The sequence below is a fragment of the Oryctolagus cuniculus genome, chromosome 6 (genome assembly GCF_051225735.1).
Source record: "Oryctolagus cuniculus isolate XC-2025 breed Fujian yellow rabbit chromosome 6, ASM5122573v1, whole genome shotgun sequence".
NCBI lineage: Eukaryota > Metazoa > Chordata > Mammalia > Lagomorpha > Leporidae > Oryctolagus > Oryctolagus cuniculus.
In genome coordinates, this window is record NC_142872.1 from 30,210,259 (window position 1) to 30,234,401 (window position 24,143).

At 50.7% G+C, this 24,143-nt stretch overlaps 1 protein-coding gene across 12 annotated transcripts in view; it reads left to right on the forward strand.

The window, feature by feature from the left end:
* The window catches only part of LOC100353508 (protocadherin gamma-C4), a 193,861-nt gene that overhangs the window by 74,939 nt on the left and 94,779 nt on the right, over positions 1 to 24,143 (forward strand). Inside the window, exon 1 of one of the 12 annotated variants that reach the window (XM_070076228.2) lies at positions 97 to 2,751. The exons of 9 other annotated variants lie outside the window; for them this stretch is intronic. In XM_070076228.2, the coding sequence (XP_069932329.1) occupies positions 319 to 2,751 (2,433 nt within the window). In that variant the 5' untranslated portion in view covers positions 97 to 318. Of the gene's footprint in view, positions 1 to 96; positions 2,752 to 9,413; positions 13,581 to 19,233; positions 23,621 to 24,143 lie in introns of those variants that run through there. 2 more of the 12 variants (XM_051844318.3, XM_089335984.1) reach the window with 2 other exon arrangements.

Sequence of the window (24,143 nt, forward strand, 5' to 3'; positions counted from 1 at the left end):
GCGTTTTCCTCAGCTATCTAGCTGTAGTGTTAGGTATCCATGTGTATCTAAGTGCAGTAACTGCTTAGGACTCTAAGCGCCGCTGTTCACCTACTGGGAAAGAATGCAACCGAGACTCCACCGCATACTCGCGGGCTCAGACCACACAGAGACCAGGACAACCCCACAGCCAGCTCCTGGGCTGCAGCGTAACTCACTGCTTAATTTGGGGGCGCTTCAGCGTTCCCTAAGATTATGATCTCCAAGGCTGCAGCACAAAGGTAAACAAGACATAGACTCCCAGCCAAGATTCTGCTAGACTTCTGCAGCTGAAGAACAATGGCCGCTTGGGAGGATCGCGGAGGACAACGCAAGCTGGTCCTGCTGTGCGCGCTGCTGGGGACGCTGTGGGAGAGCGGGACAGGACAGCTTCGCTACTCCGTGCCAGAGGAGACAGACAAAGGCTTCTTCGTGGGAAACGTCTCCAAGGATCTGGGGCTGGAACCGCGGGAGCTATCGAAGCACGGAGTCCGCATCGTCTCCCGAGGTAGGGCGCAGCTCTTCGCTCTGAACGCGCGCAGCGGCGGCTTGGTCACAGCGGGCAGGATAGACCGGGAGGAGCTCTGCGCTCAGAGCGCACCGTGCCTTGTAAATATTAACATCCTAGTGGAGGATAGAGGAAAACTCTTTGGGGTAGAAATAGAAATTACTGATATTAACGATAATAATCCAAAATTCCAGGTTGAAAATCTGGAAGTAAAATTTAATGAAATGGCTGCTCCTGGAGCGCGCTATCCACTCCCGGAAGCTGTTGACCCGGATGTGGGCGTGAACTCCCTACAGAGCTACCAGCTCAGCCCCAATCAGCACTTCTCCCTGGACATGCAAACCGGTGATGATGGAGCTGTAAACCCCGAGCTGGTGCTGGAGCGCGCCCTGGACCGGGAGCAGGAGGCTGTCCACCACCTGGTCCTCACCGCCTCGGATGGCGGCGACCCTCGGCGCTCCAGCACGGCGCACATCCGTGTGACGGTGCTGGACACCAACGATAACGCCCCGGTGTTTGCGCAGCCCACCTACCGAGTCCAAGTCCCTGAGAATGTGCCCCAGGGCACCCGGCTGCTCACGGTTAGGGCGAGCGACCCGGATGAGGGAGCCAACGGACAAGTGGCCTATAAATTCCGGAAAATTAATGAGAAACAATCTCCGTTATTCCTGCTTAATGAAACCACTGGGGAAATATCGACGGCAAGAAGTCTGGATTATGAGGAATGTTCCTTCTATGAAATGGAAATACAGGCTGAAGATGGGGGGGCACTCCTGGGGAGGACCAAAGTGCTGATTTCGGTGGAAGATGTAAATGACAACAGACCGGAAGTGACCATAACATCTCTGTTTAGCCCAGTGTTGGAAAGTTCTCCTCCAGGGACAGTAATTGCTTTCTTGAACGTGTATGACCGAGATTCAGGGAAGAATGGTCAAGTTGTTTGCTATATACGTGATGATTTACCTTTTAAATTAGAAAAGTCAGTAGATAATTATTACAGATTGGTGACATGGAAATATTTGGATCGAGAAAAAGTTTCTATCTACAATCTCACAGTGACAGCCTCAGATCTAGGAAACCCGCCTCTGTCCACCGACACCCACATCACCCTGATAGTGGCCGACACCAACGACAACCCACCCACTTTCCCTCATGCCTCTTACTCAGCCTATGTCCCAGAGAACAACCCCAGAGGCGCCTCCATCTTCTCGCTGACTGCGCAAGACCCTGATAGCCAGGAAAATGCACAGATCACTTACTCTGTGGTGGAAGATAGCATCTCCGAAGTGCCCCTGTCTTCCTATGTCTCCATCAACTCTGACACTGGGGTCCTTTATGCGCTGCAGCCTTTTGACTATGAGCAGATACGAGACTTACAGTTAACAGTTACAGCCAGCGACAGCGGGGACCCGCCGCTCAGCAGCAACGTGTCACTGACCCTGTTCGTGGTGGACCAGAACGACCACGCCCCCGAGATCCTGTACCCCGCCCTCCCCACCGACGGCTCCACAGGCGTGGAGCTGGCGCCCCGCGCAGCAGAGCCCGGATACCTGGTGACCAAGGTGGTGGCAGTGGACAGAGACTCGGGCCAGAACGCCTGGCTGTCCTACCGCCTGCTCAAGGCCAGCGAGCCGGGGCTGTTCTCCGTGGGGCTGCACACGGGCGAGGTGCGCACTGCGCGCGGCCTGCTGGACAGAGACGCGCTCAAGCAGAGCCTCGTGGTGGCCGTCCAGGACCACGGCCAGCCCCCGCTCTCGGCCACCGTCACGCTCACCGTGGCCGTGGCCGACAGCATCCCCGACGTGCTGGCGGACCTGGGCAGCCTCAAGCCTTCCGCCAGTGCGGACGAGTCGGACCTCACGCTGTACCTGGTGGTGGCGGTGGCCGCGGTGTCCTGCGTCTTCCTGGCCTTCGTCATCGTGCTGCTGGCGCTCAGGCTGCGGCGCTGGCACAGCTCTCGCCTGCTGCGGGCGTCGGGCTGTGGCGGGCTGGTGGGCGTGCCTGCCTCGCACTTTGTGGGCGTGGACGGGGTGCGTACCTTCCTGCAGACCTATTCCCACGAGGTGTCCCTTACTGCAGATTCAAGGAAGAGCCATATTATCTTCCCGCAGCCCAACTACGCAGACACGCTCCTCAGCATCAGCCAGGAGAGCTGTGAGAAAAACGCTTCTCTGTTAACATCTGTAGATTTTCATGAATATAAAGACAAAGATGCTTGTGCTCAGGTGAGTTCGGTGTTTTGTTTATCTTGCAGGAAAATCTTATGCTAGGAATTTGTGTGTTTTGATACATTTAGGTGATACCTGAAAATAATGTTTAAGGCATACCACTCAGGGTTCTTAGTCTATTTTAGTGTAATACTGTGAAATTGAACTCTAATAGACACTGGTTGTTGCTTCATTTGCTTTCAAAAGGCTTGGACAATATTTTTCAACCTTTTGAAGCCTCCCTCTATTTACTTCTATCATGACCCATTCATTTAGGAGTTACCCACCTATATGTGGAAAGTTTGGGGTGTGTGTGTGTGTGTGTGTGTGTGTGAGTGTGCGCGCGAGCGCTGTTAGAACTGCAGAAAAGCCCTTGTAACCACTACATTCTTGTGTTAACTCAGTAAAGCACATCTCACAACTTTATTATTATGGTTAGGGTTTGAAGATGTAACTAGACTCTTGAAGATTCCTTCACTTTCACACCTCTTTTCTGGGCTCTGCCTCTCTATCACTGCCCATCTAAACTTTACTACTTTCTGCCATCTTTCAAAACGTAGGCAAATGATCATGGTGGGGGTGAGACTGGTCTTTAAATGTTAAATGTGAGTGACAGTGGTCACCTGGGCCTGTATCGATGGAAACATAGAATCTAAAGCCCAGAATGGCCATTCCTCCCCACTTCAAACAAAATGCAACAAATCAGATGTGGAAATAAAATGTCATTTTGAACTGTTGAAAGCAACTTTTGTAAAATATAGGATATATTTTGACCCAGTGGATGGAAATCTGTCTCTGCCTTTCAAATAGAATTAAAATGTTTCTTAAAGATTTTATTTATTTACTTGAGAGACAGAGAGAGAGAGAGAGAGGTCGTCCATCTGCTGGTTCACTCCCCAAATGGCCTCAATGGTTGGAGTGAGTCCATCTGAAACCAGGACCCAGGAGTTTCTTCTGGGTCTCCCACGTGAGTGTTTTCCTAGGCCATAGCAGAGAGCTGGGTGATCAGCGCCCATATGGGATGCTGTTGCCATGCGAGGAGGCTTAGCCCACCACACCACAGCAGTGACCTAAAATATTTTTTAAAAAGAACAAAATTCTTGTACCCAAATTTCCATTTTAAAAAATGTTTATTCTTCTTCATTTGAAAGGGGAGGGGACAGAAAGAGAGACAGAGACAGAGAGACAGAGAAATTTCCCATGTGCTGATAAACCCTGCAAATGTCTGCAACAGCCAGGGCTAGGCCAGTTGAAGTCAGGAACCCTGAAACTCCATTGGGTCTCCTTATATGAGTGGCAGGGATCTCAAAGTCTTGAGTCGTCATCCACCGCCTTACCTGGTGCATTAGCAGGAAGCTGGATGAGAAGCAGAGGAACTCCTGATTCCAAGGGCACCCAGATATGGGATGGGAATATCCCAAGCAGCAGCTTAACTCACTGGGCCACAGCTCTCACCAACACCTCTGATTTGATTGTTATCAGGTTAAAGTGGAAGCCATGATAATTCATTTTTTAAAGAAAGATTTTTTTTATTTATTTGAAAGGCAGAGTTACAGACGGCCAGAGGCAGAGAGAAGTCTTATAATCTGTTACTTCACTCCCTCAAATGGCCACAACAGCCAGAGCTGGGCTGACCCAAGGCTGAGAGCCAGGAGCTTCTTCTGGGTCTCCTACATGGGTGCAGGGTCTCAAGCACTGGGGCCATCTTCTACTGCTTTCCCAGGCTTAACAGAGAGCTGGATAGAAAGTGGAGCAGCCAGGACTCGGTGCCCATATGGGACGCTGGCACTGCAGGCAGCGGCTTTACCTGCTATGCCACAGCACCATAACCCAAGTCATTTATTATTAATGAAAAGGATATTTCCCAAGAATTACACAGTGTTCCATCCTATGTTGCATATACAGAAGGGTGAGAGTTCACTCTCTGTAGTATTTGGGTGCACAGTCATGTGAGGGACAATTACATTAGTCACATTTTACAGCTTTAAAAGTGTGAACAGGGGCCGCACAGTGGCATAATGGGTAAAGCCCTTGCCTGAAGTGCTGACATCCCACATGGGCACTGATTTGAGTCCCAGCTGCCCCACTGCTGATCCAGCTCTCTGCCATGGCCTGGGAAAGCAGCAGAAGATGGCCCATGTCCTTGGGCCTCTGCACCCGAATGGGAGACCCAAAAGCTGCTCCTGGCTCCTGGCTTTGGATCAGTACAGCTCTGGCTGTTGCAGCCAATTGAGGAGTGAACCAGCAGATGGAAGACCTCTCTCTCTCTCTCTCTTTCTCTTTCTCTCTCTGCCTCTCCCTCTCTTTGTGTGTAACTCTGATTTTCAAATAAATCTTTTTTTTAAAGTGTGAACAAAATTGTCCTGGTATAAAAGAAAATTCTTACTTTCCCTAAAAATGTTATCTAATTTTCCTTTAAATTTAACAAATGGAGTAGAAAGTTGGGCAAGATGTCATGATAAGCCACAATTTTGTGTAACTATACATGTCATGAGCTCATTCTCCAATTTCAAAGTCATTACTGCAATATGATGTGGGAGTGTAGATGGGGAAATGATGCAGTATACTGAAACACTGCTTGTGGCTTTGTAGTGTAGAATAGATAAGCATTCCTCTAGTAACTTTTAAGGATGGATTTATAGAGAATAAATGGAAAGATATAAGCCAAGTAACTCTGACACATGAAGAAGAGGGACTTGGAAGAGTATCTCATCTCTTGGCTAAATCTTACAGTGAATATATCCTATCTAGAATGAGTATTCCCTGAAGGAGTCAAATCGTAAAGGAGAATTACTTTTATAAAGCAGGTGTTGGTATTAGGGAGAGAGATGTTTAGCAGGTGGTAGAAAATGGCACAATGTTACAAAATAATTGTCAAAAGTATTGATGCTACCCAATAAATGTGATAGGAAACTATTAATGACCTGGATATACCGAGGGAGAATTACAGGGATCAACAACAGATGGACAGAAATTCTTGGAACACATAACAGCTACCAAAGAGAAATGGATTTGTGAAATCAGTTGATAGTGGAGTCTCTAAGAACAAGATCTACTCTTCATTATTTTAGTGCAAGGGCAAAACTTAACTCTAGAGAAGAGCTCAGTGTATGTTTCTAGAATGATGAAGCAATTAAGCGATATCTATAGGTTTGCATAAAAAAGCAAAGTAAAATTTCTAAGCATTTGAAAACAATAAAGTATATGATTTAAGAAGGGCTAGATGATGTGTTATTAAATACATGAACGTAAAAACACTGCTTGTTTAGTTACTGCTCTGGATAAACCGAAGCAGCAGAGGCTGCAGTTTCCTCGTGTGGACTCTGGGCGCCGCTGTTGGCCAAAGTGGAGCGCTGGGCGCTCGCGATCTCCTCGCGCAGCCGCTCCGGGCTCTCCCGGGCAGCCCTACAGCAGACTCGCCGGCGAGAGCCTCTGTACGCCTTCCCGTTCCGAAAAACAGGAGTCCCCGACCGTCACCCGGAAGTCAGGTCCGTTCGGAGCTCCGCATACCCGCTCTCCAGAGGTTATTGGTAGTCCCGGCGTCCGCAGGCTGGTGAGCGAGCCGAGGGGCGCGGAGGGATGGGGAGCGGCGCCAGGGCGGGGGGCCGCGCGCACCGGCGGCCGCTGCTCTTTGCCTGGCTGCTGCCTTTGTTCTGCTCGGCGCTCGCGGAGCAGATCCGCTACAGGATCCGCGAGGAACTGCCCGAGGGCTCGGTAGTGGGGAACCTCGCCAAGGACCTGGAGGTCAGTGTCCAGGAGGTGCCGGCTCGGAAACTGCGCATCAGCTCCGACAAGCCTTACTTCAGCGTGAGCGCGGAGAGCGGGGAGCTGGTGGTGAGCGGCAGGCTGGACAGGGAGCAGATCTGCGGGAGGAAGCCCGCCTGTGCGCTGGAATCTGAGGTCGTTGCTGAAAACCCACTGAACTTTTACCACGTGAGCGTGGAGATCGAGGATGTTAATGACCACGCGCCCAAATTCACCCAAAATTCCTTTGAGCTGCAAATAAGTGAGTCAGCACAACCAGGCACGCGATTTATTTTAGATGTAGCGGAAGATGCAGACATTGGCTTAAACTCTCTACAGAAGTATAAACTCTCGCCTAGCCCTAGTTTTTCATTAATAAACAAGGAGAAAGAAGATGGTAGCAAATACCCAGAACTGGTACTGGAGAAAACCTTAGATCGGGAACAACAAAGTTATCATCGCTTGATCCTGACTGCCTTGGACGGCGGAGATCCACCCCTCAGCGGTACCACTGAGCTCCGGATCCAGGTCACGGATGCCAACGATAATCCCCCTGTGTTCACGCAGGACGTGTACAGAGTCGGCCTTCGGGAAAACTTGCCCCCGGGCACCGCTGTGCTGAGGGTGTCAGCCACCGACCGGGATGCGGGCATCAATTCAGAAATTACCTATTCCCTCGTCAGACCTGGGCAAGTCTTCTATCTGAATCCACAAACTGGGGAAATTACTACTCAAAGAGCACTGGATTACGAAGACATCAAGGAGTATTCCATAGTGGTGGAAGGTAGAGACGGTGGAGGACTGGTTGCCCAATGTACAGTGGAAATTAAAATTCAAGATGAAAATGACAACAGCCCAGAAGTTACATTCCATTCAGTGCTTGAAATGATTCTGGAAGACTCCGTGCCGGGATCGCTAATTGCTTTGATCAAAACACATGACCAAGATTCCGGGGAAAATGGGGAGGTTAATTGCCGGTTAGAAGGTGATGTCCCTTTTAAGATAATCCCTTCGTCCAAAAATTCGTATAAATTGGTAACAGATGGCACCCTGGACCGGGAGCAGACCCCGGAGTACAACGTCACCATCACGGCCACCGACAGGGGTCAGCCGCCCCTCTCCTCCAGCTCCACCGTCACCCTGCGCATCGGAGACGTCAACGACAACGCTCCGGTTTTCCACCAGGCCGCCTACGTGGTCCACGTGCCCGAGAACAACCCCCCGGGAGCCTCCATCGCGCAGGTCAGCGCCTCCGACCCCGACGTGGGCCCCAACGGCCAGGTGTCCTACTCCATCGTGGCCAGCGACCTGGAGCCGCGCGCGCTGTCGTCCTACGTGTCGGTGAGCGCGCACAGCGGCGTGGTGTTCGCGCAGCGCGCCTTCGACCACGAGCAGCTGCGCGCCCTGGAGCTGACGCTGCAGGCCCGCGACCAGGGCTCGCCCGCGCTGCGCGCCAACGTGAGCCTGCGCGTGCTGGTGGGCGACCGCAACGACAACGCGCCGCGGGTGCTGTACCCGGCGCTGGGGCCCGACGGCTCGGCGCTCTTCGACACGGTGCCGCGCGCCGCCGAGCCCGGCTACCTGGTCACCAAGGTGGTGGCGGTGGACGCTGACTCTGGGCACAACGCCTGGCTGTCCTACCACGTGCTGCAGGCCAGCGAGCCCGGGCTCTTCAGCCTGGGGCTGCGCACGGGCGAGGTGCGCACGGCGCGCGCCTTGGGCGACAGGGACGCGGCGCGCCAGCGCCTGCTGGTCGCGGTGCGCGACGGTGGCCAGCCGCCGCTCTCGGCCACCGCCACGCTGCACCTGGTCTTCGCCGACAGCCTGCAGGAGGCGCTGCCGGACCTCAGTGACGACCCCGGCCCGTCTGACGCGCAGGCCGAGCTGCAGTTCTACCTGGTGGTGGCCTTGGCGGCCATCTCTGTGCTCTTCCTGCTGGCGGTGATCCTGGCCATCGGCCTGCGCCTGCGACACTCCTCCAGCCCCGCCGCCTGGGGCTGCTTCCAGCCCGGTCTGTGCGTCAAGTCTGGACCCGTGGTTCTCCCCGACTACAGCCAGGGGACTCTGCCCTATTCCTACAATCTCTGCGTTGCCCACACAGGAAAGACGGAGTTTAATTTCCTAGCATGTAATGAGCCGTTGAGTTCAGGACAAGACATCCTTTGCGGTGATCCATCAGGGGCCTTGTTTCCACTGGGTAATTCCTGTGACTCGGCCTCGCATCCTGAGACTCTCTCACCGGTGAGTTCCGTTTCTGGGTTTTCCCCTTTTCATCATCCACCTAATTTTCTATATTTATATTCAAATACATTACATTCTCAGGTCTAGTGAGTTTTCTTTTTGGAAGTTATATTATAAGAAAGCTGTACTTGTATTCTTCAAGTGAGTGGTATATTGTGGTTGGTATGCGACATAAATTGGAGGTAGTTTTATAGATTTGCAAAGTCATGAAAGTGTGTCCTAGTTTTTATCACAAAAGGATTAGGCAGCTTTTGCCTGTGTTTTCAAAACTAGTCATATAGGCCGGGGCCGCGGCTCACTAGGCTAATCCTCCGCCTAGCGGCACCGGCACACCGGGTTCTAGTCCCGGTCGGGGCGCCGGATTCTGTCCCAGTTGCCCCTCTTCCAGGCCAGCCCTCTGCTGTGGCCAGGGAGTGCAGTGGAGGATGGCCCAGGTGCTTGGGCCCTGCACCCCATGGGAGACCAGGAAAAGCACCTGGCTCCTGGCTCCTGCCATCGGATCAGCGCGGTGCGCCGGCCGCAGCGCGCTGGCCGCGGCGGCCATTGGAGGGTGAACCAACGGCAAAGGAAGACCTTTCTCTCTGTCTCTCTCTCTCTCACTGTCCACTCTGCCTGTCAAAAAAAAAAAAAAAACCAACTAGTCATATTTACAGATTCTCATTCTTTACATGTAAATTTTATTATATGTAAGTAAAGAAGAGGACCATTTAATTCTCACTTAAATGTAAGGAAACTGCCAACAGGTAGGTACTTCCTTCACTGATTTCACTGGTAGTTTCCAGTATTTCCTTGTCTTTATTCCTCATGTTGAGCTCCTTACTCCTACCTAATGTATTCATGGATTCTTTGAATTCCCTAAAGTTATATGAAAAAATACCGTGTGCACTGTGTGTGTAAGGAAGAGTGGAGTGAGAGAGTGGGAGGCAGAGACTCCCTGGATGCGCCTGGCCAAGTCAGTGTTTAAGCTGCTTAGGGTTTTCCTGCATGCAAACTCCTCCTCTTCCTTTAAACTAGTTGCCAGAAGGAGAAACTTGCTAAAAGAAAGGGAAGTGCTACTGCCTGTGTTTCTTTTTGCTCTGATGCTTGACATAGAATCTTTGAAGAACGCAGAAAGGCATTGTCTTATCATGTGGAGCCCTAGTTATAAGTGACTAGATGTTCATGCATCTTCCTTTGGGATGGAGGGAGGCTGTTCCACTTCCAAGGCAAAAACCACTAGTCTCCTGTGAATACAGTGTTGCTATGACATAACCTGAGTCTTTTGCTTGGTTTACCTTAGCAAGTGATTTCAGTAAATGGACTCTTACAAACTACTGAAAGAGACTTCTTAGAGTGCCACTTGGTTTTTACTTTTTAGAACTTATGCTTTATTCTATGGTTAGTCTTCTCTTTCTTAAATTTTGATATAAGTGTACATAACCCTTAAAACAAGAAGTGAAGATCAAGTTAATGTTGTGTGAGCTCTTGATAGAGGACAGAATAAGATACTTGCTTTTCACCGTTCAACTGCATCTTCCAAATGCCATTACCTATGCATGCTCCATGTGTTCATGTGTGTCCACATGTACAGGTAGCAGAACAGTTTCAACAATGACAAAAATGTGAATTTTTAAAACCTTAATCCTGTTAAAATTTAGCAATTTCAGGTAATAAAATCAATTACTGTTTTGGCTAATTAAAATTAGTTTATTGGATAAAATTTTTAAAAACCTTTCCCCATTTTTGCCATCAAAATAAATTAACTTCACAAGACAACTTCAATGTGAAGAATCCATCTACATATTAATATGCTACAATTATGTAATATAAATATATAATATGGGTATAAAGTTAAGAAAATTATGAATGTATCAACATATTTCCAAAGAATATTTCACATCACAAGGATTTCAGAACTTTGATACTTACAGAAAAAAGTGAAGCACATTTTAAAAATATAAAAATGTTATAATTCTACCAAGAATAATCTAACATTAAGCAAAAAAAATTGATTTCATACTTACAAAAATTCCTTTTCACTTCATTTACAACTCAGACGTCAAAAAGGGTGACTGCTTTTGAAATATGAATGCAAGAAACAATGCAAAATCTAAAATCATAGTTAGAATAGAGCAGTCTTATCTTTATCAGCCATCTGGAATCAAGAGATGCATGTGTGAGTGGATGTAGTAACAGCTTAGGACTCTGAGCGCCGCTGTTCCCCAAGAAAAACCCAGTAAGCGGTGCATCCGGCTATTCAGCTCCGCCACTACGCAAAGCTGCGCAGAGCCCACGGACTGCCTCCCGGGCTGCAAAGAAACTCGCCCTCTCAACGCAGGGGCTCTCCGGCTTTCTCCTGAGGGAAAAGATTACCATACTACGCAGGAGGTAAGAAAGAACCTAAAGAGTCAACAAGCATGGAAAACGTTCTAAGGAAATTCCGTAACAAAGCCACAATGGCAGCTCCAAGCACGCGCCTGCACCGCGGAAGTCTGGTCCTGCTGTGCGCGTTCCTGGGAATGCTGGGGGAGGCTAGGGCGACTCAGATCCGCTACTCGGTGCCTGAAGAGACAGAGAAGGGATACGTCGTGGGCAACCTCTCCAAGGACCTGGGGCTGGAACCGCGGGAGCTGGCGGAGCGCGGAGTCCGCATCGTGTCCCGAGGTAGGGCGCAGCTCTTCGCTCTGAGCGCGCGCAGCGGCGGCTTGGTCACGGCGGGCAGGATAGACCGGGAGGAGCTCTGCGCTCAGAGCGCGCCGTGCCTGGTGAGCTTTAAAGTTTTGATTGAAGACAAGTTAAAACTTTACGGCATAGAAATCGAAGTAACTGATATCAATGACAATTCCCCAAAATTCGAGGCAGAGAATCTAGAAATAAAAATTAATGAAATCGCTGCTCCTGGAGCGCGCTATCCGCTCCCGGAAGCTGTTGACCCGGATGTGGGCGTGAACTCCCTACAGAGCTACCAGCTCAGCCCCAATCAGCACTTCTCCCTGGACGTGCAAACCGGTGATGATGGAGCTGTAAACCCCGAGCTGGTGCTGGAGCGCGCCCTGGACCGGGAGCAGGAGGCCGTCCACCACCTGGTCCTCACCGCCTCGGATGGCGGCGACCCTCGGCGCTCCAGCACGGCGCACATCCGTGTGACGGTGCTGGACACCAACGATAACGCCCCGGTGTTTGCGCAGCCCACCTACCGAGTCCAAGTCCCCGAGAATGTGCCCCAGGGCACCCGGCTGCTCACGGTTAGAGCCAGCGACCCAGATGAGGGAGCCAACGGACAAGTGGCCTATAAATTCCGGAAAATTAATGAGAAACAATCTCCGTTGTTCCTGCTTAATGAAACCACTGGGGAAATATCGACGGCAAGAAGTCTGGATTATGAGGAATGTTCCTTCTATGAAATGGAAATACAGGCTGAAGATGGTGGAGGACTGAAAGCAAGAGCCAAAATACTTATTTCGGTGGAAGATGTAAATGACAACAGACCGGAAGTGACCGTGACATCTCTGTTCAGCCCAGTGAGGGAAGATGCTCCCCAGGGAACAGTAATCCTTCTTTTCAATGCTCATGACCGAGATTCAGGGAAGAATGGTCAAGTTGTTTGCTCCATCCAGGACAATCTGTCTTTTAAATTGGAAAATTCAGTCGAGGATTATTACAGATTGACAACAGCCCAAATTCTTGACCGAGAAAAAGCCTCTGAGTATAACATCACCGTGACTGCCACAGACAGAGGGACCCCTCCCCTGTCCACTGAGATTCGTGTCTCACTGAAGGTAGCCGACGTCAACGACAATCCACCTGCCTTCTCTCAAACAGCCTACTCAGTCTACCTCCCTGAGAACAACCCCAGAGGCACCTCCATCTTCTCGGTGACTGCCCATGACCCTGATAATGATGAGAATGCTAGAGTTACTTACTCCCTCACTGAGGACACCATCCAGGGGGCTCCTCTGTCTTCCTTTGTCTCCATCAACTCTGACACTGGAGTCCTCTATGCCCTGCGCTCTTTTGACTATGAGCAGTTCAGGGACTTACAACTGAGAGTCACTGCGAGTGACAGTGGGGACCCGCCGCTCAGCAGCAACGTGTCGCTGACCCTGTTTGTGGTGGACCAGAATGACAACGCCCCCGAGATCCTGTACCCCGCCCTCCCCACCGACGGCTCCACAGGCGTGGAGCTGGCGCCCCGCGCAGCAGAGCCCGGATACCTGGTGACCAAGGTGGTGGCAGTGGACAGAGACTCGGGCCAGAACGCCTGGCTGTCCTACCGCCTGCTCAAGGCCAGCGAGCCGGGGCTGTTCGCCGTGGGGCTGCACACGGGCGAGGTGCGCACGGCGCGCGGCCTGCTGGACAGAGACGCGCTCAAGCAGAGCCTCGTGGTGGCCGTCCAGGACCACGGCCAGCCCCCGCTCTCGGCCACCGTCACGCTCACCGTGGCCGTGGCCGACAGCATCCCCGACGTGCTGGCGGACCTGGGCAGCCTCAAGCCTTCCGCCAGTGCGGACGAGTCGGACCTCACGCTGTACCTGGTGGTGGCGGTGGCCGCGGTGTCCTGCGTCTTCCTGGCCTTCGTCATCGTGCTGCTGGCGCTCAGGCTGCGGCGCTGGCACAGCTCTCGCCTGCTGCGGGCGTCGGGCTGTGGCGGGCTGGCGGGCGTGCCGGCTTCGCACTTTGTGGGCGTGGACGGGGTGCGGGCCTTCCTGCAGACCTATTCCCACGAGGTGTCCCTCACGGCGGACTCGCGGAGCAGCCACGTGATCTTCCCGCAGCCCAACTACGCGGACACGCTCCTCAGCCAGGGGAGCTGTGAGAAGAACGAGCCGCTGTGCAGTTTAGGTGATTCCAGGCTTCCTAGCCAAGATGCTCCTTTGGTTCCTGTGAGTTCAATTTTTTTTGTTTGTTTGTTTGTTTTTTTTTGCCTTTACTTTATGCTATGGTTGGCTCTCGATTTTAGGTACTTGCAGTTAAGATTGAATCAGTTGATATGAATCTATTTGTTACCCATTAAATTCTCATGAAAGCTAGGTTTTGCTCTAATATCATAAGGAGGAAATTATTGATTACACTGCTGATACAATTTTCATTTTCTCATAATAATTATCCAGTGGGAATAGAAACCATTTTTCATCGGGCAGCTCTCATTGTCCTCTGTCCATATGGGCTCTGTGGGTGGGGTTGCCTTGCTGGTTAGAATGGTTCACTACTAATTTTCTGGCTGGATTTCCATTTCTGAAATGTATTGATCACTGTGTCTTCAGTGCGTGCATTGGGAAAATCTCTCCTATACCAACTTTGTGGCTGATTCTGTGTCAGAGCAAAGTGATAAGAAAGTAAATGCCTTTTTAGAGAAATCCTTGATTCATTGCCTCTCCTCTTCTGACTTCTGTGTCCAGAAAAGACCTCTGTGAGGTAATGTTTTCACAGTTTTGTAGAGTTTGCTTGTGTTTAAAGGTCTTTTCTGAGGAAGATAGTCTAATTTCAGTTCTCTATGTCCAAACGCTAGTGAAGCACTTTTCATTCTCTTAATGGTGACAATTGTAGCATCCTTTATTCTTGTATCCTCAAACGTTTTCATTTTCTCATGCTGTGATGTCATGGGAAATAGTTTAACCCTCTGAATGCCTATAGTATATGCTCGCTCAAGGGAGGTTTCTAAGGCTGAACACTAGGAAAGGACAAAGTAATTAAAAATTATTCAGCTGTGCATTATTTGACTAATATTTGAACCTAGAAACAAATCTGGATAAGGATATAATTTAGGAAAGTATTTCCTAGGAACTGCTAGGGATATTCTAAGATTATTTTACTTAAAAACAATGCATTATTTAGCATGATTTTAAACATAATGTTGAGGCATGCACTGTGGCACATGGGTTAAGCTGACCCTGGCAATGCCAGTATCCCCTGTGGAGTGCCAGTTTGCATGGTCCAAGTCTCGATGTTCCACTTCTGATCCAGTTCTCTGCTCATGTGCCTGGGGATGCAATGGTTGAAGGCCCAACTGCTTGTACCCCTGGTATCCAAGTAGGAGACCAGGATAGAGTTCTTGGCTCCTGGTTTTGTCCTGATCCAGTTCTGGCTGTTGTAGCCATTTAGGGAGAAAATCAGTGGATAGAAGATTCATTCATTCTCTCTCTCTCTCTCTCTCTCTCTCTGCCTTTCAAATAAATAATAAATCTTTAAAAACAAATAGAGGGGGGCTGGTGCTATGGCCTGGTGGGCTAAGCCTCTACCTCTGGCACCAGCACCCAATATGAGTACTGATTCGAGTCTTGGCTGTTCTTCCGATCCAGCTCTCTGTCATGGCCTGGGAAAGCAGTGGAGGATGGCCCAAGTCCTTGGGCCCCTGCACCCAGGTGGGAGACCCAGAAGAAGCTCCTTGCTTCTGGATTTGCATTGGCATAGCTCTACACATTGCGGCCATTTGGAGAGTAACTAGCAGATGAAAGACCTTTCTCACTGTAACTCTACCTCTCAAATAAGTAAATACAAATCTTTTTTTAAAATGTCAAGTTTTCAGTAATAAATGACATCCTATGAGATTATCTGATCCTAAGCTTTGAAGTTGATTCAAAGTTCTGTTATATAATGGGATCTATACATAAGTTGATGACTATGGTCATTCTCAGGAAATGGAGAATGAGTTTGTCTTTGTGATTACTTTTCTAAATTTCCTTTTGTCTTACTTATAAGACAGTACAGACTAACATATCTAGGAATCTGTTGTTACATAAAGACATTTAAATTATTTCAAACATTCTTTTTTCCTTAAGCTAATAGGGAAAAAAGAAAAGTGGCCTGTGGAATCTTATTTCTAACTCTGCAATAGGAAGAAAATAACCTAAAATCCCTGTCCTTGGGAGTAGCCTTTATACTTGATATGCCTAAATATGTTCATTTGGGAACCCAACATGTATAGTGATAAATGTAGTGGTGGGTAAATAGTATTCTACAAAAATATCACTTGCATTCAAAACCAGAACACAGGCCTCACTGGATGGGTGACTGTACCGAATATGGAAAAGTCGAATCCTAGTGTTCTCAAACTAGGTAGGACTTACTGTACATTGGTAACAGATTACACAATAGGCTGAAAGATAACAATTCTTGATCTTCATGCTTCAACTCAAAAAGAAGTGTTAATTGAAATGCCATATCTTGGTTCTGCTCAAAAGTAATGGGAGGAGTACAGTCTAGTGAACAAAGGTTGGATCACTATTGCAACTGGGTGAAGGGTATAACACATATTTCTACTGTTGCATCCATTTTGACTTACCCAGAATAAATTTCTTTAAAACAATGAATATATAAGTATCCGCTGTGGTGCTATGGTGAGACTAAAACTTGAGGTTCGTACACCTTTCGAAGAGCAATATATACATTTTAGATAAACAATTCAAAAGGAAAAGCCAGAGTGCAGTTCCACAAGGAGCCTCTGGGCGCCGCTGTCGGCCAGTACAGAGCAGGCGCTGACGCCAGGGATCCTCAGCCTCCAGCCTGGGTTTTCCTGCACAGCCACCAGTGCAGACACAAGGAAACACTCCGCCCGCAGAAGCTCCCGGCGGCTCACACCCTGCCCGGCATACAAGGATCCCCACCCCGGGGACGACGGGGACTCTGCCCTTCCCGGGCCGAATGCACCTCTTGCCACTGGAAGGACGCGGACCGAGCGAGCAGTAGCGCGAGCCATGGGAGGGAGCTGCGCGCACAGGCGCCGGGCCGGCCGCCCGCAGGTACCGTTTGCCTTCCTGCTGCCTTTGTTCTGCCCCGCGCTCTGCGAGCCGATCCGCTACTCCATCCCCGAGGAGCTGGCCGCGGGCTCGGTAGTGGGCGACCTGGCTAAGGACCTGGAGCTCAGCGTGCTGGATGTGTCTGCTCGGAAGCTGCGGGTCAGCGCCGAGAGGCTGCACTTCCACGTAGACGCGCGCACCGGGCGCCTGCTAGTGAGGGACCGAATAGATCGCGAGCAGATTTGCAAAGAGCGGAAGCAGTGCGAGCTGCAGCTGGAAGCCGTGGTGGAAAACCCTTTGAATGTGTTCCCTGTCGTTGTCGTGATTGAGGATATTAATGACCACGCGCCTCAATTCGATAAACAGGAAATACATTTAGAAATCCTTGAATCTGTATCCGCTGGTGCACGGATGCCCCTTGATCCTGCCACCGACCCTGATATAAACACAAACTCCATTAAAGATTACCAGATCAGCCCGAACCCTTATTTCTCACTGATGGTGAGAGTCAATTCTGACGGAGGCAAATACCCGGAGTTATCTCTGGAGAGACTGCTGGACCGGGAAGAGCAGAGATCTCACCGCTTGACATTGACTGCCTGGGACGGAGGGGACCCGCCACGGAGCGCCACGGCCCGTGTAGAAATCTTGGTCAGGGACGCCAATGATAACCCCCCTGTGTTCAGCAAGGACGAATACAGAATCAGCGTCAGAGAAAGTCTTCCCCCAGGATCCTCCGTGTTGCGGGTAGCAGCCACTGACCAGGACGAAGGCCCCCACGCAGAGATAAAATACTACGTCAGCAGCGCTGCGCAGAGCGCGAGGGACACGTTCTCCCTGGACGAGAGGACCGGTGAGATTAAGAACAACCGGTCGTTGGATTTTGAAGAGGTAGAAAGGTACACCCTGGAAGTGGAAGCCAAGGACGGTGGCGGTCTCTCTGCTCACTGTAAAGTGGTGATAGAAATCCTGGACGAAAACGACAACAGCCCGGAAATCACCATCACTTCCCTCTCGGACCAGATTTTGGAGGATTCCCCTCCGGGAACCGTTGCGGCGCTCTTCAAAACACGGGACCGGGACTTCGGAAAAAACGGGTTAGTCACGTGTAATATAGAAGGAGACCTGCCTTTCAAGATCTATTCTTCTTCGACTAACTTCTACAAGTTAGTAACAGATGGCACCCTGGACCGGGAGCAGACCCCGGAGTACAACGTCACCATCATCGCCACCGACGGGGGTCAGCCGCCCCTCTCCTCCAGCTCCACCGTCACCCTGCGCATCGGAGACGTCAACGACAACGCTCCGGTTTTCCACCAGGCCGCCTACGTGATCCACGTGCCCGAGAACAACCCCCCGGGAGCCTCCATCGCGCAGGTCAGCGCCTCCGACCCCGACGTGGGCCCCAACGGCCAGGTGTCCTACTCCATCGTGGCCAGCGACCTGGAGCCGCGCGCGCTGTCGTCCTACGTGTCGGTGAGCGCGCACAGTGGCGTGGTGTTCGCGCAGCGCGCCTTCGACCACGAGCAGCTGCGCGCCCTGGAGCTGACGCTGCAGGCCCGCGACCAGGGCTCGCCCGCGCTGCGCGCCAACGTGAGCCTGCGCGTGCTGGTGGGCGACCGCAACGACAACGCGCCGCGGGTGCTGTACCCGGCGCTGGGGCCCGACGGCTCGGCGCTCTTCGACACGGTGCCGCGCGCCGCCGAGCCCGGCTACCTGGTCACCAAGGTGGTGGCGGTGGACGCCGACTCTGGGCACAACGCCTGGCTGTCCTACCACGTGCTGCAGGCCAGCGAGCCCGGGCTCTTCAGCCTGGGGCTGCGCACGGGCGAGGTGCGCACGGCGCGCGCCTTGGGCGACAGGGACGCGGCGCGCCAGCGCCTGCTGGTCGCGGTGCGCGACGGTGGCCAGCCGCCGCTCTCGGCCACCGCCACGCTGCACCTGGTCTTCGCCGACAGCCTGCAGGAGGCGCTGCCGGACCTCAGTGACGACCCCGGCCCGTCTGACGCGCAGGCCGAGCTGCAGTTCTACCTGGTGGTGGCCTTGGCGGCCATCTCTGTGCTCTTCCTGCTGGCGGTGATCCTGGCCATCGGCCTGCGCCTGCGACACTCCTCCAGCCCCGCCACCTGGGGCTGCTTCCAGCCCGCTCTTTGTTCTAAGTCTGGGTCAAGAGTTCCCCCGAACTATAGCGAGGGGACGTTACCTTATTCCTCCAGTATGTGCCGTGTGCATACAGGTGTGGCAGAGTTTAATTTCCTCAAATACAGTGCGCCCTTGCATTCCACTGAAGACATGCTTTTCAGTGATTCTCCTGGAGCCTTAATTCCGCTTCCTGACGGGGATGAACCGCCGTCCCAGCCTCAGGCTCTGACACCGCAGGTGAGTCGCGTTTTCTGTCTTTAATATTCTGGTTTTTCATAACGAAAGTATAAGTACTTTGTTTTCATATCTAAATGATATTTCCATTTATTTTTAATTTATATTTGAGAGAGAGAGAACTCTCCCATCTGCTGGTTCACTCCCCAAATGCCCACAGTAGTGGTGGTTGGACTGCATAGAAGTCGGAAGGCTGGAGCTCAATCCAGGTCCCTCATTGGGTGGCAGGAACCCAACCACTTGAGCCTTCATTGCTGCTTCTTAGGGTCTGCATTAGCCAAAAACTGGAGTCAAGACTTAATTTGGTTAGTATGGTGCTCTATAATTCAGTGGAAAAGTATCTCAAACTGATTATTTAACAGAACCGGTAGTCATGACTTCTGACCAAATAAATAACGTATATTCATCTTTTTAAAAGATTTATTTTTTGAGAGGCAGAGTTACACAGATAGAGGGAGAAACAGAGAGAGATCTTCCATCCACTGGTTCACTCTCCAAATGGATGGACCAGGCCAAAGCCAGGAGCTCAGAGCTTTTTCCAAGTCTCCCACAGGGTGTAGGGGCCGAGGCACTTGGGCCATCTTCTGCTGCTCTCCCAGGCACATCAGCAGTGAGCTTGATTGGAAGTGGAGCAGCAGAGGACACAAACTGGGATGCCAGTGTTGCAGGCAGTGGCAGTCTTACCCACTATGCCACAACACTGACCCCACAACCCATATATTCAAATTTACCAAGTCTTCAAATGAATTTTACAAATCCTGTATGTTTTTAATGCTTGAAAGTATTCAGGAGTACATTAAATATCAAAACAGATGTACTTTTCAAAGAGTCATCCATTGCAAATAATCTCTCAAGTGTCTTTAGCTGTCTTGTTTATTTTTTTTAAACTAAGTATCTGGGGGGGGGGGTACAGCCAATAGATCTTGCAACTTTGAAATTGTATGTAAAAATAAAGATGTGTGCATTTTATGTGGGAGAAGATTCAAAACAGGGTTATATTTGAAAGGCTTCTGTGGTCCCCAAAACTCCATACCAACTACCCTAGAGAGACTTTTCCCTTCTACTTTTGGCCTGTATGGCTTTCTTCCATATTTATGATCCCCACCTTTTGTTGGTAAGAAAAAGAAGTTTTCAAGAAAGCACATGGATGCTGTTGCATTTGCTGTCAGTCTCTCTGATTTTCCGGTTTAAGATCTCAGAAGAAGAAAAAGTCTTTGAAGCATTCCATTCTTGGAGGCATGGTGATGGAAACACTAATGAACACCTGTTTTCCGTGTGAAGGCTCCATATCACTCACACACCTTGGAGAAAGAACAAGACACAGCTGAAGATGTGTGAACCACTTTACTTGAGCTGCCACACAAATGGCCCAAAGAAGGGATTACTCATAGTGGCCCTGGTAGGAAAATCACTTGGCATGAAAATTTTTTATTACAAACCTACAACACTATAACTCAATTTTGCACTTCAGTTTCTTGTACATATTTCTTTCCATCATAATGCATCTTAATCTGCATCTGTGACTTGTTCCTTCTAGTTTGTGTTGACCTGCTCAATTCATTTAAGGAGGTCCACTTAATTTCTGATAAGATACACCTATTGCAAAAAAGTATATTTTTTCAAAAAAGTTTCATTAAGGCTTAATGAACCTATTTTGAAAATAAATATTTTGAAAACTTCTTACACAGTTTCAAACTAAACATATTAATTACATCTAAAATTTAAAGACTTCAAGGTGAATTATCACATAAGAAGTATTTGTAACATAATCTGTATATAAGTGTACACTAAACACAATTGACCACATTTAAATCTCAGTTTCAAATAGAATTGTAAAACTTGTGACTAGCTAAAAGCTCATAGGATATAAAATATTCATTATTTACCTTTCATAGTGGGTACATTTCTTTTGGGGAAATGCATTGCAAATATACACCTAAGTAAATATTATCACTTACTATTTGATGTTATTTTCATACCACTTTATCCCACTCCCAATGAGAAACCTACAAATGATGAGTAATTAGGCGTATGAGTGAGGAAATCAAAGAAACAATCTAAATTAAAATGGTCTAAAGGGACAGAGTAGCGTTTGTGTCCGTGGCACATATACGCCGGTGGGTGCAGTAACTGCTTAGGACTCTGAGCGCCGCTGTTCGCCCGCTAGGAGAGAAAGGCCGCCAGCGCGCGAACCCGATTCTCAGGGCTCCAGCCGCACAAAGCCCCCAGCTCCCACAGTCGGCTCCTGGGCTGCAGCGGAACTCGCCGGGAATGTAAGGCGTCCAGGCTGCAGAGACGCTGCAGCCACCGAAAGGAAAAGGAACCGGCTGAAACACACAAGGTTTCCAGGGGCGACCTGGGGAGAATTCTGCCACCAGGCAACAATGGCCGCTCAAAGGAATCTCCCGGAACGCGGCAAGCTGGTCCTCCTCTGCCTTTTCCTGTGGATGCCGTGGGAGTGCGGAGCTCGGCAGATCCGGTACTCCGTTCCGGAGGAGCTGGAGAAAGGCTCGTTCGTGGGCAACATCGCCAAGGACCTGGGGCTGGAGCCGCGGGAGCTGGCGCAGCGCGGGGTCCGCATCGTCTCCCGAGGTAGGGCGCAGCTTTTCGCTCTGAGCGCGCGCAGCGGCGGCTTGGTCACCGCGGGCAGGATAGACCGGGAGGAGCTCTGCGCTCAGAGCGCGCCGTGCCTGGTGAGCTTTAATGTCCTAGTCGAGGATAGAGTGAAACTTTTCGGAATAGAAATAGAAGTGATTGATATCAACGACAATGCCCCCAAATTCCAAGCAGAAACTTTAGATGTGAAAATTAATGAGAATGTCGCTCCCGGAATGCGCTTTCCTCTCCCGGAAGCTGTTGATCCGGATGTGGGCGTGAACGCTCTACAGAGCTACCAGCTCAGCCCCAATAAGCACTTCTCGCTAGGAGTTCAGAGCCGTGCCAATGGCGCCAAGTACCCGGAGCTGGTCCTGGAGCGCGCCCTAGATCGAGAGGAAGAGGCCGTCCACCACTTGGTCCTCACCGCCTCGGATGGGGGTGACCCTCTCCGGTCTGGCACTGTCCTCATCAGTGTGACTGTCTTCGATGCAAACGACAACGCGCCCGTCTTCACCTTGTCTGAATACCGAGTGAGTGTTCCAGAGAATCTGCCTGTAGGCACTCAGCTGCTGACCATCACAGCCACGGACAAGGACGAAGGTGCCAATGGGGAAGTAACATACTCATTCCGAAAATTACCCGACACGCAGTTGTTGAAATTCCAACTCAACAAACAAACCGGGGAGATAAAAACATCAGAACCCCTAGATTATGAGGAAACGGGCTTCTATGAGATAGAAGTACAAGCGGAAGATGGAGGCGCATATCTCGCAACCGCAAAAGTGCTAATTACAGTGGAAGATGTCAACGACAACAGCCCGGAGGTGACGATCACGTCCCTGTTCAGTCCAGTGAGGGAAGACTCAGCTCCCGGAACTGTCATCGCCCTTCTAAATGTGCATGATGTAGACTCTGGGCAGAATGGACAGGTGACCTGTTCGACCTCAGGGGACCTACCATTTAAGTTAGAAAAGTCCATCGACAGTTATTATCGGTTGGTGACACACAGAGCCCTTGACAGGGAACAGATATCGTCTTACAACATAACAGTAACAGCCACAGACGGGGGAAGTCCACCTCTGTCAACGGAAACTCACTTGACTCTGCAAGTGGCAGATATCAATGACAACCCGCCCAGCTTCTCTCGCATCTCCTATTTTACCTACATCCCAGAAAACAACCCCAGGGGTGCCTCCATCTTCTCCGTGACAGCCCTTGACCCAGACAGTAAGGAGAATGCCCAAGTTACTTACTCCCTCGCTGAGGACACCATCCAGGGGGCGCCACTGTCCTCCTACATCTCCATCAACTCCGACACTGGGGTCCTCTATGCACTGCGCTCCTTTGATTATGAGCAGTTTCGAGACCTGCAGCTGTGGGTGACAGCCAGCGACAGCGGGGACCCACCGCTCAGCAGCAACGTGTCACTGACCCTGTTCGTGGTGGACCAGAACGACAACGCCCCCGAGATCCTGTACCCCACCCTCCCCACCGACGGCTCCACAGGAGTGGAGCTAGCGCCCCGCGCAGCAGAGCCCGGATACCTGGTGACCAAGGTGGTGGCGGTGGACAGAGACTCGGGCCAGAACGCCTGGCTGTCCTACCGCCTGCTCAAGGCCAGCGAGCCGGGGCTGTTCGCCGTGGGGCTGCACACGGGCGAGGTGCGCACGGCGCGCGGCCTGCTGGACAGAGACGCGCTCAAGCAGAGCCTCGTGGTGGCCGTCCAGGACCACGGCCAGCCCCCGCTCTCGGCCACCGTCACGCTCACCGTGGCCGTGGCCGACAGCATCCCCGACGTGCTGGCGGACCTGGGCAGCCTCAAGCCTTCCGCCAGTGCGGACGAGTCGGACCTCACGCTGTACCTGGTGGTGGCGGTGGCCGCGGTGTCCTGCGTCTTCCTGGCCTTCGTCATCGTGCTGCTGGCGCTCAGGCTGCGGCGCTGGCACAGCTCTCGCCTGCTGCGGGCGTCGGGCTGTGGCGGGCTGGCGGGCGTGCCGGCCTCGCACTTTGTGGGCGTGGACGGGGTGCGGGCCTTCCTGCAGACCTATTCCCACGAGGTGTCCCTCACGGCAGACTCGCGGAGCAGCCACGTGATCTTCCCGCAGCCCAACTACGCGGACACGCTCCTCAGCCAGGGGAGCTGTGAGAAAAAGGATCCTCTGTCTTTGTTAGATGATTCAAAGTTTCCTATAGAAGATGCTCCTTTGGTTCCAGTGAGTTACACTTTTACTTTTTCTGTTCATGATGATTAGATTTATCTTTGGGTTTGCAGCACGGTGATGGTGAATTTTAATCTTTATTATGGCTTTGGTTTCAGTGACATTTGCATTTTTGCTTAAACATTGAAGATTAGAATTTGATGATTAAGGCTGACCTTTAAAAAAACTTTCTGGTAGAACTGTCTCTATAAAGGCCTGTTGTCATAAGGCTCTTCCGATTAGCTTTGCAGACACTTCTATTTTGTAGTGTTACTGAGTGCAAACAAGCCCTAAAAGAGAGGTCCATTCAGAAGTGCTTGTCAATGTGTACCTTCTCCTGGTGACCACATGCTGAAATCCTAGCCCCTTAAACAACCCTAGCTCTTGTTTTGAAGGCAGGTCTATAGTAGTACATAGATGTCATAAACAAATGCATTAGCCTCTCTGGAAACATAACCCAAACCATGGTTACTCCATGTTCTTCTGGGGGACATGGGCAATATATAGGACTTGTAGTCATGCTGGTATTTCTCAAACT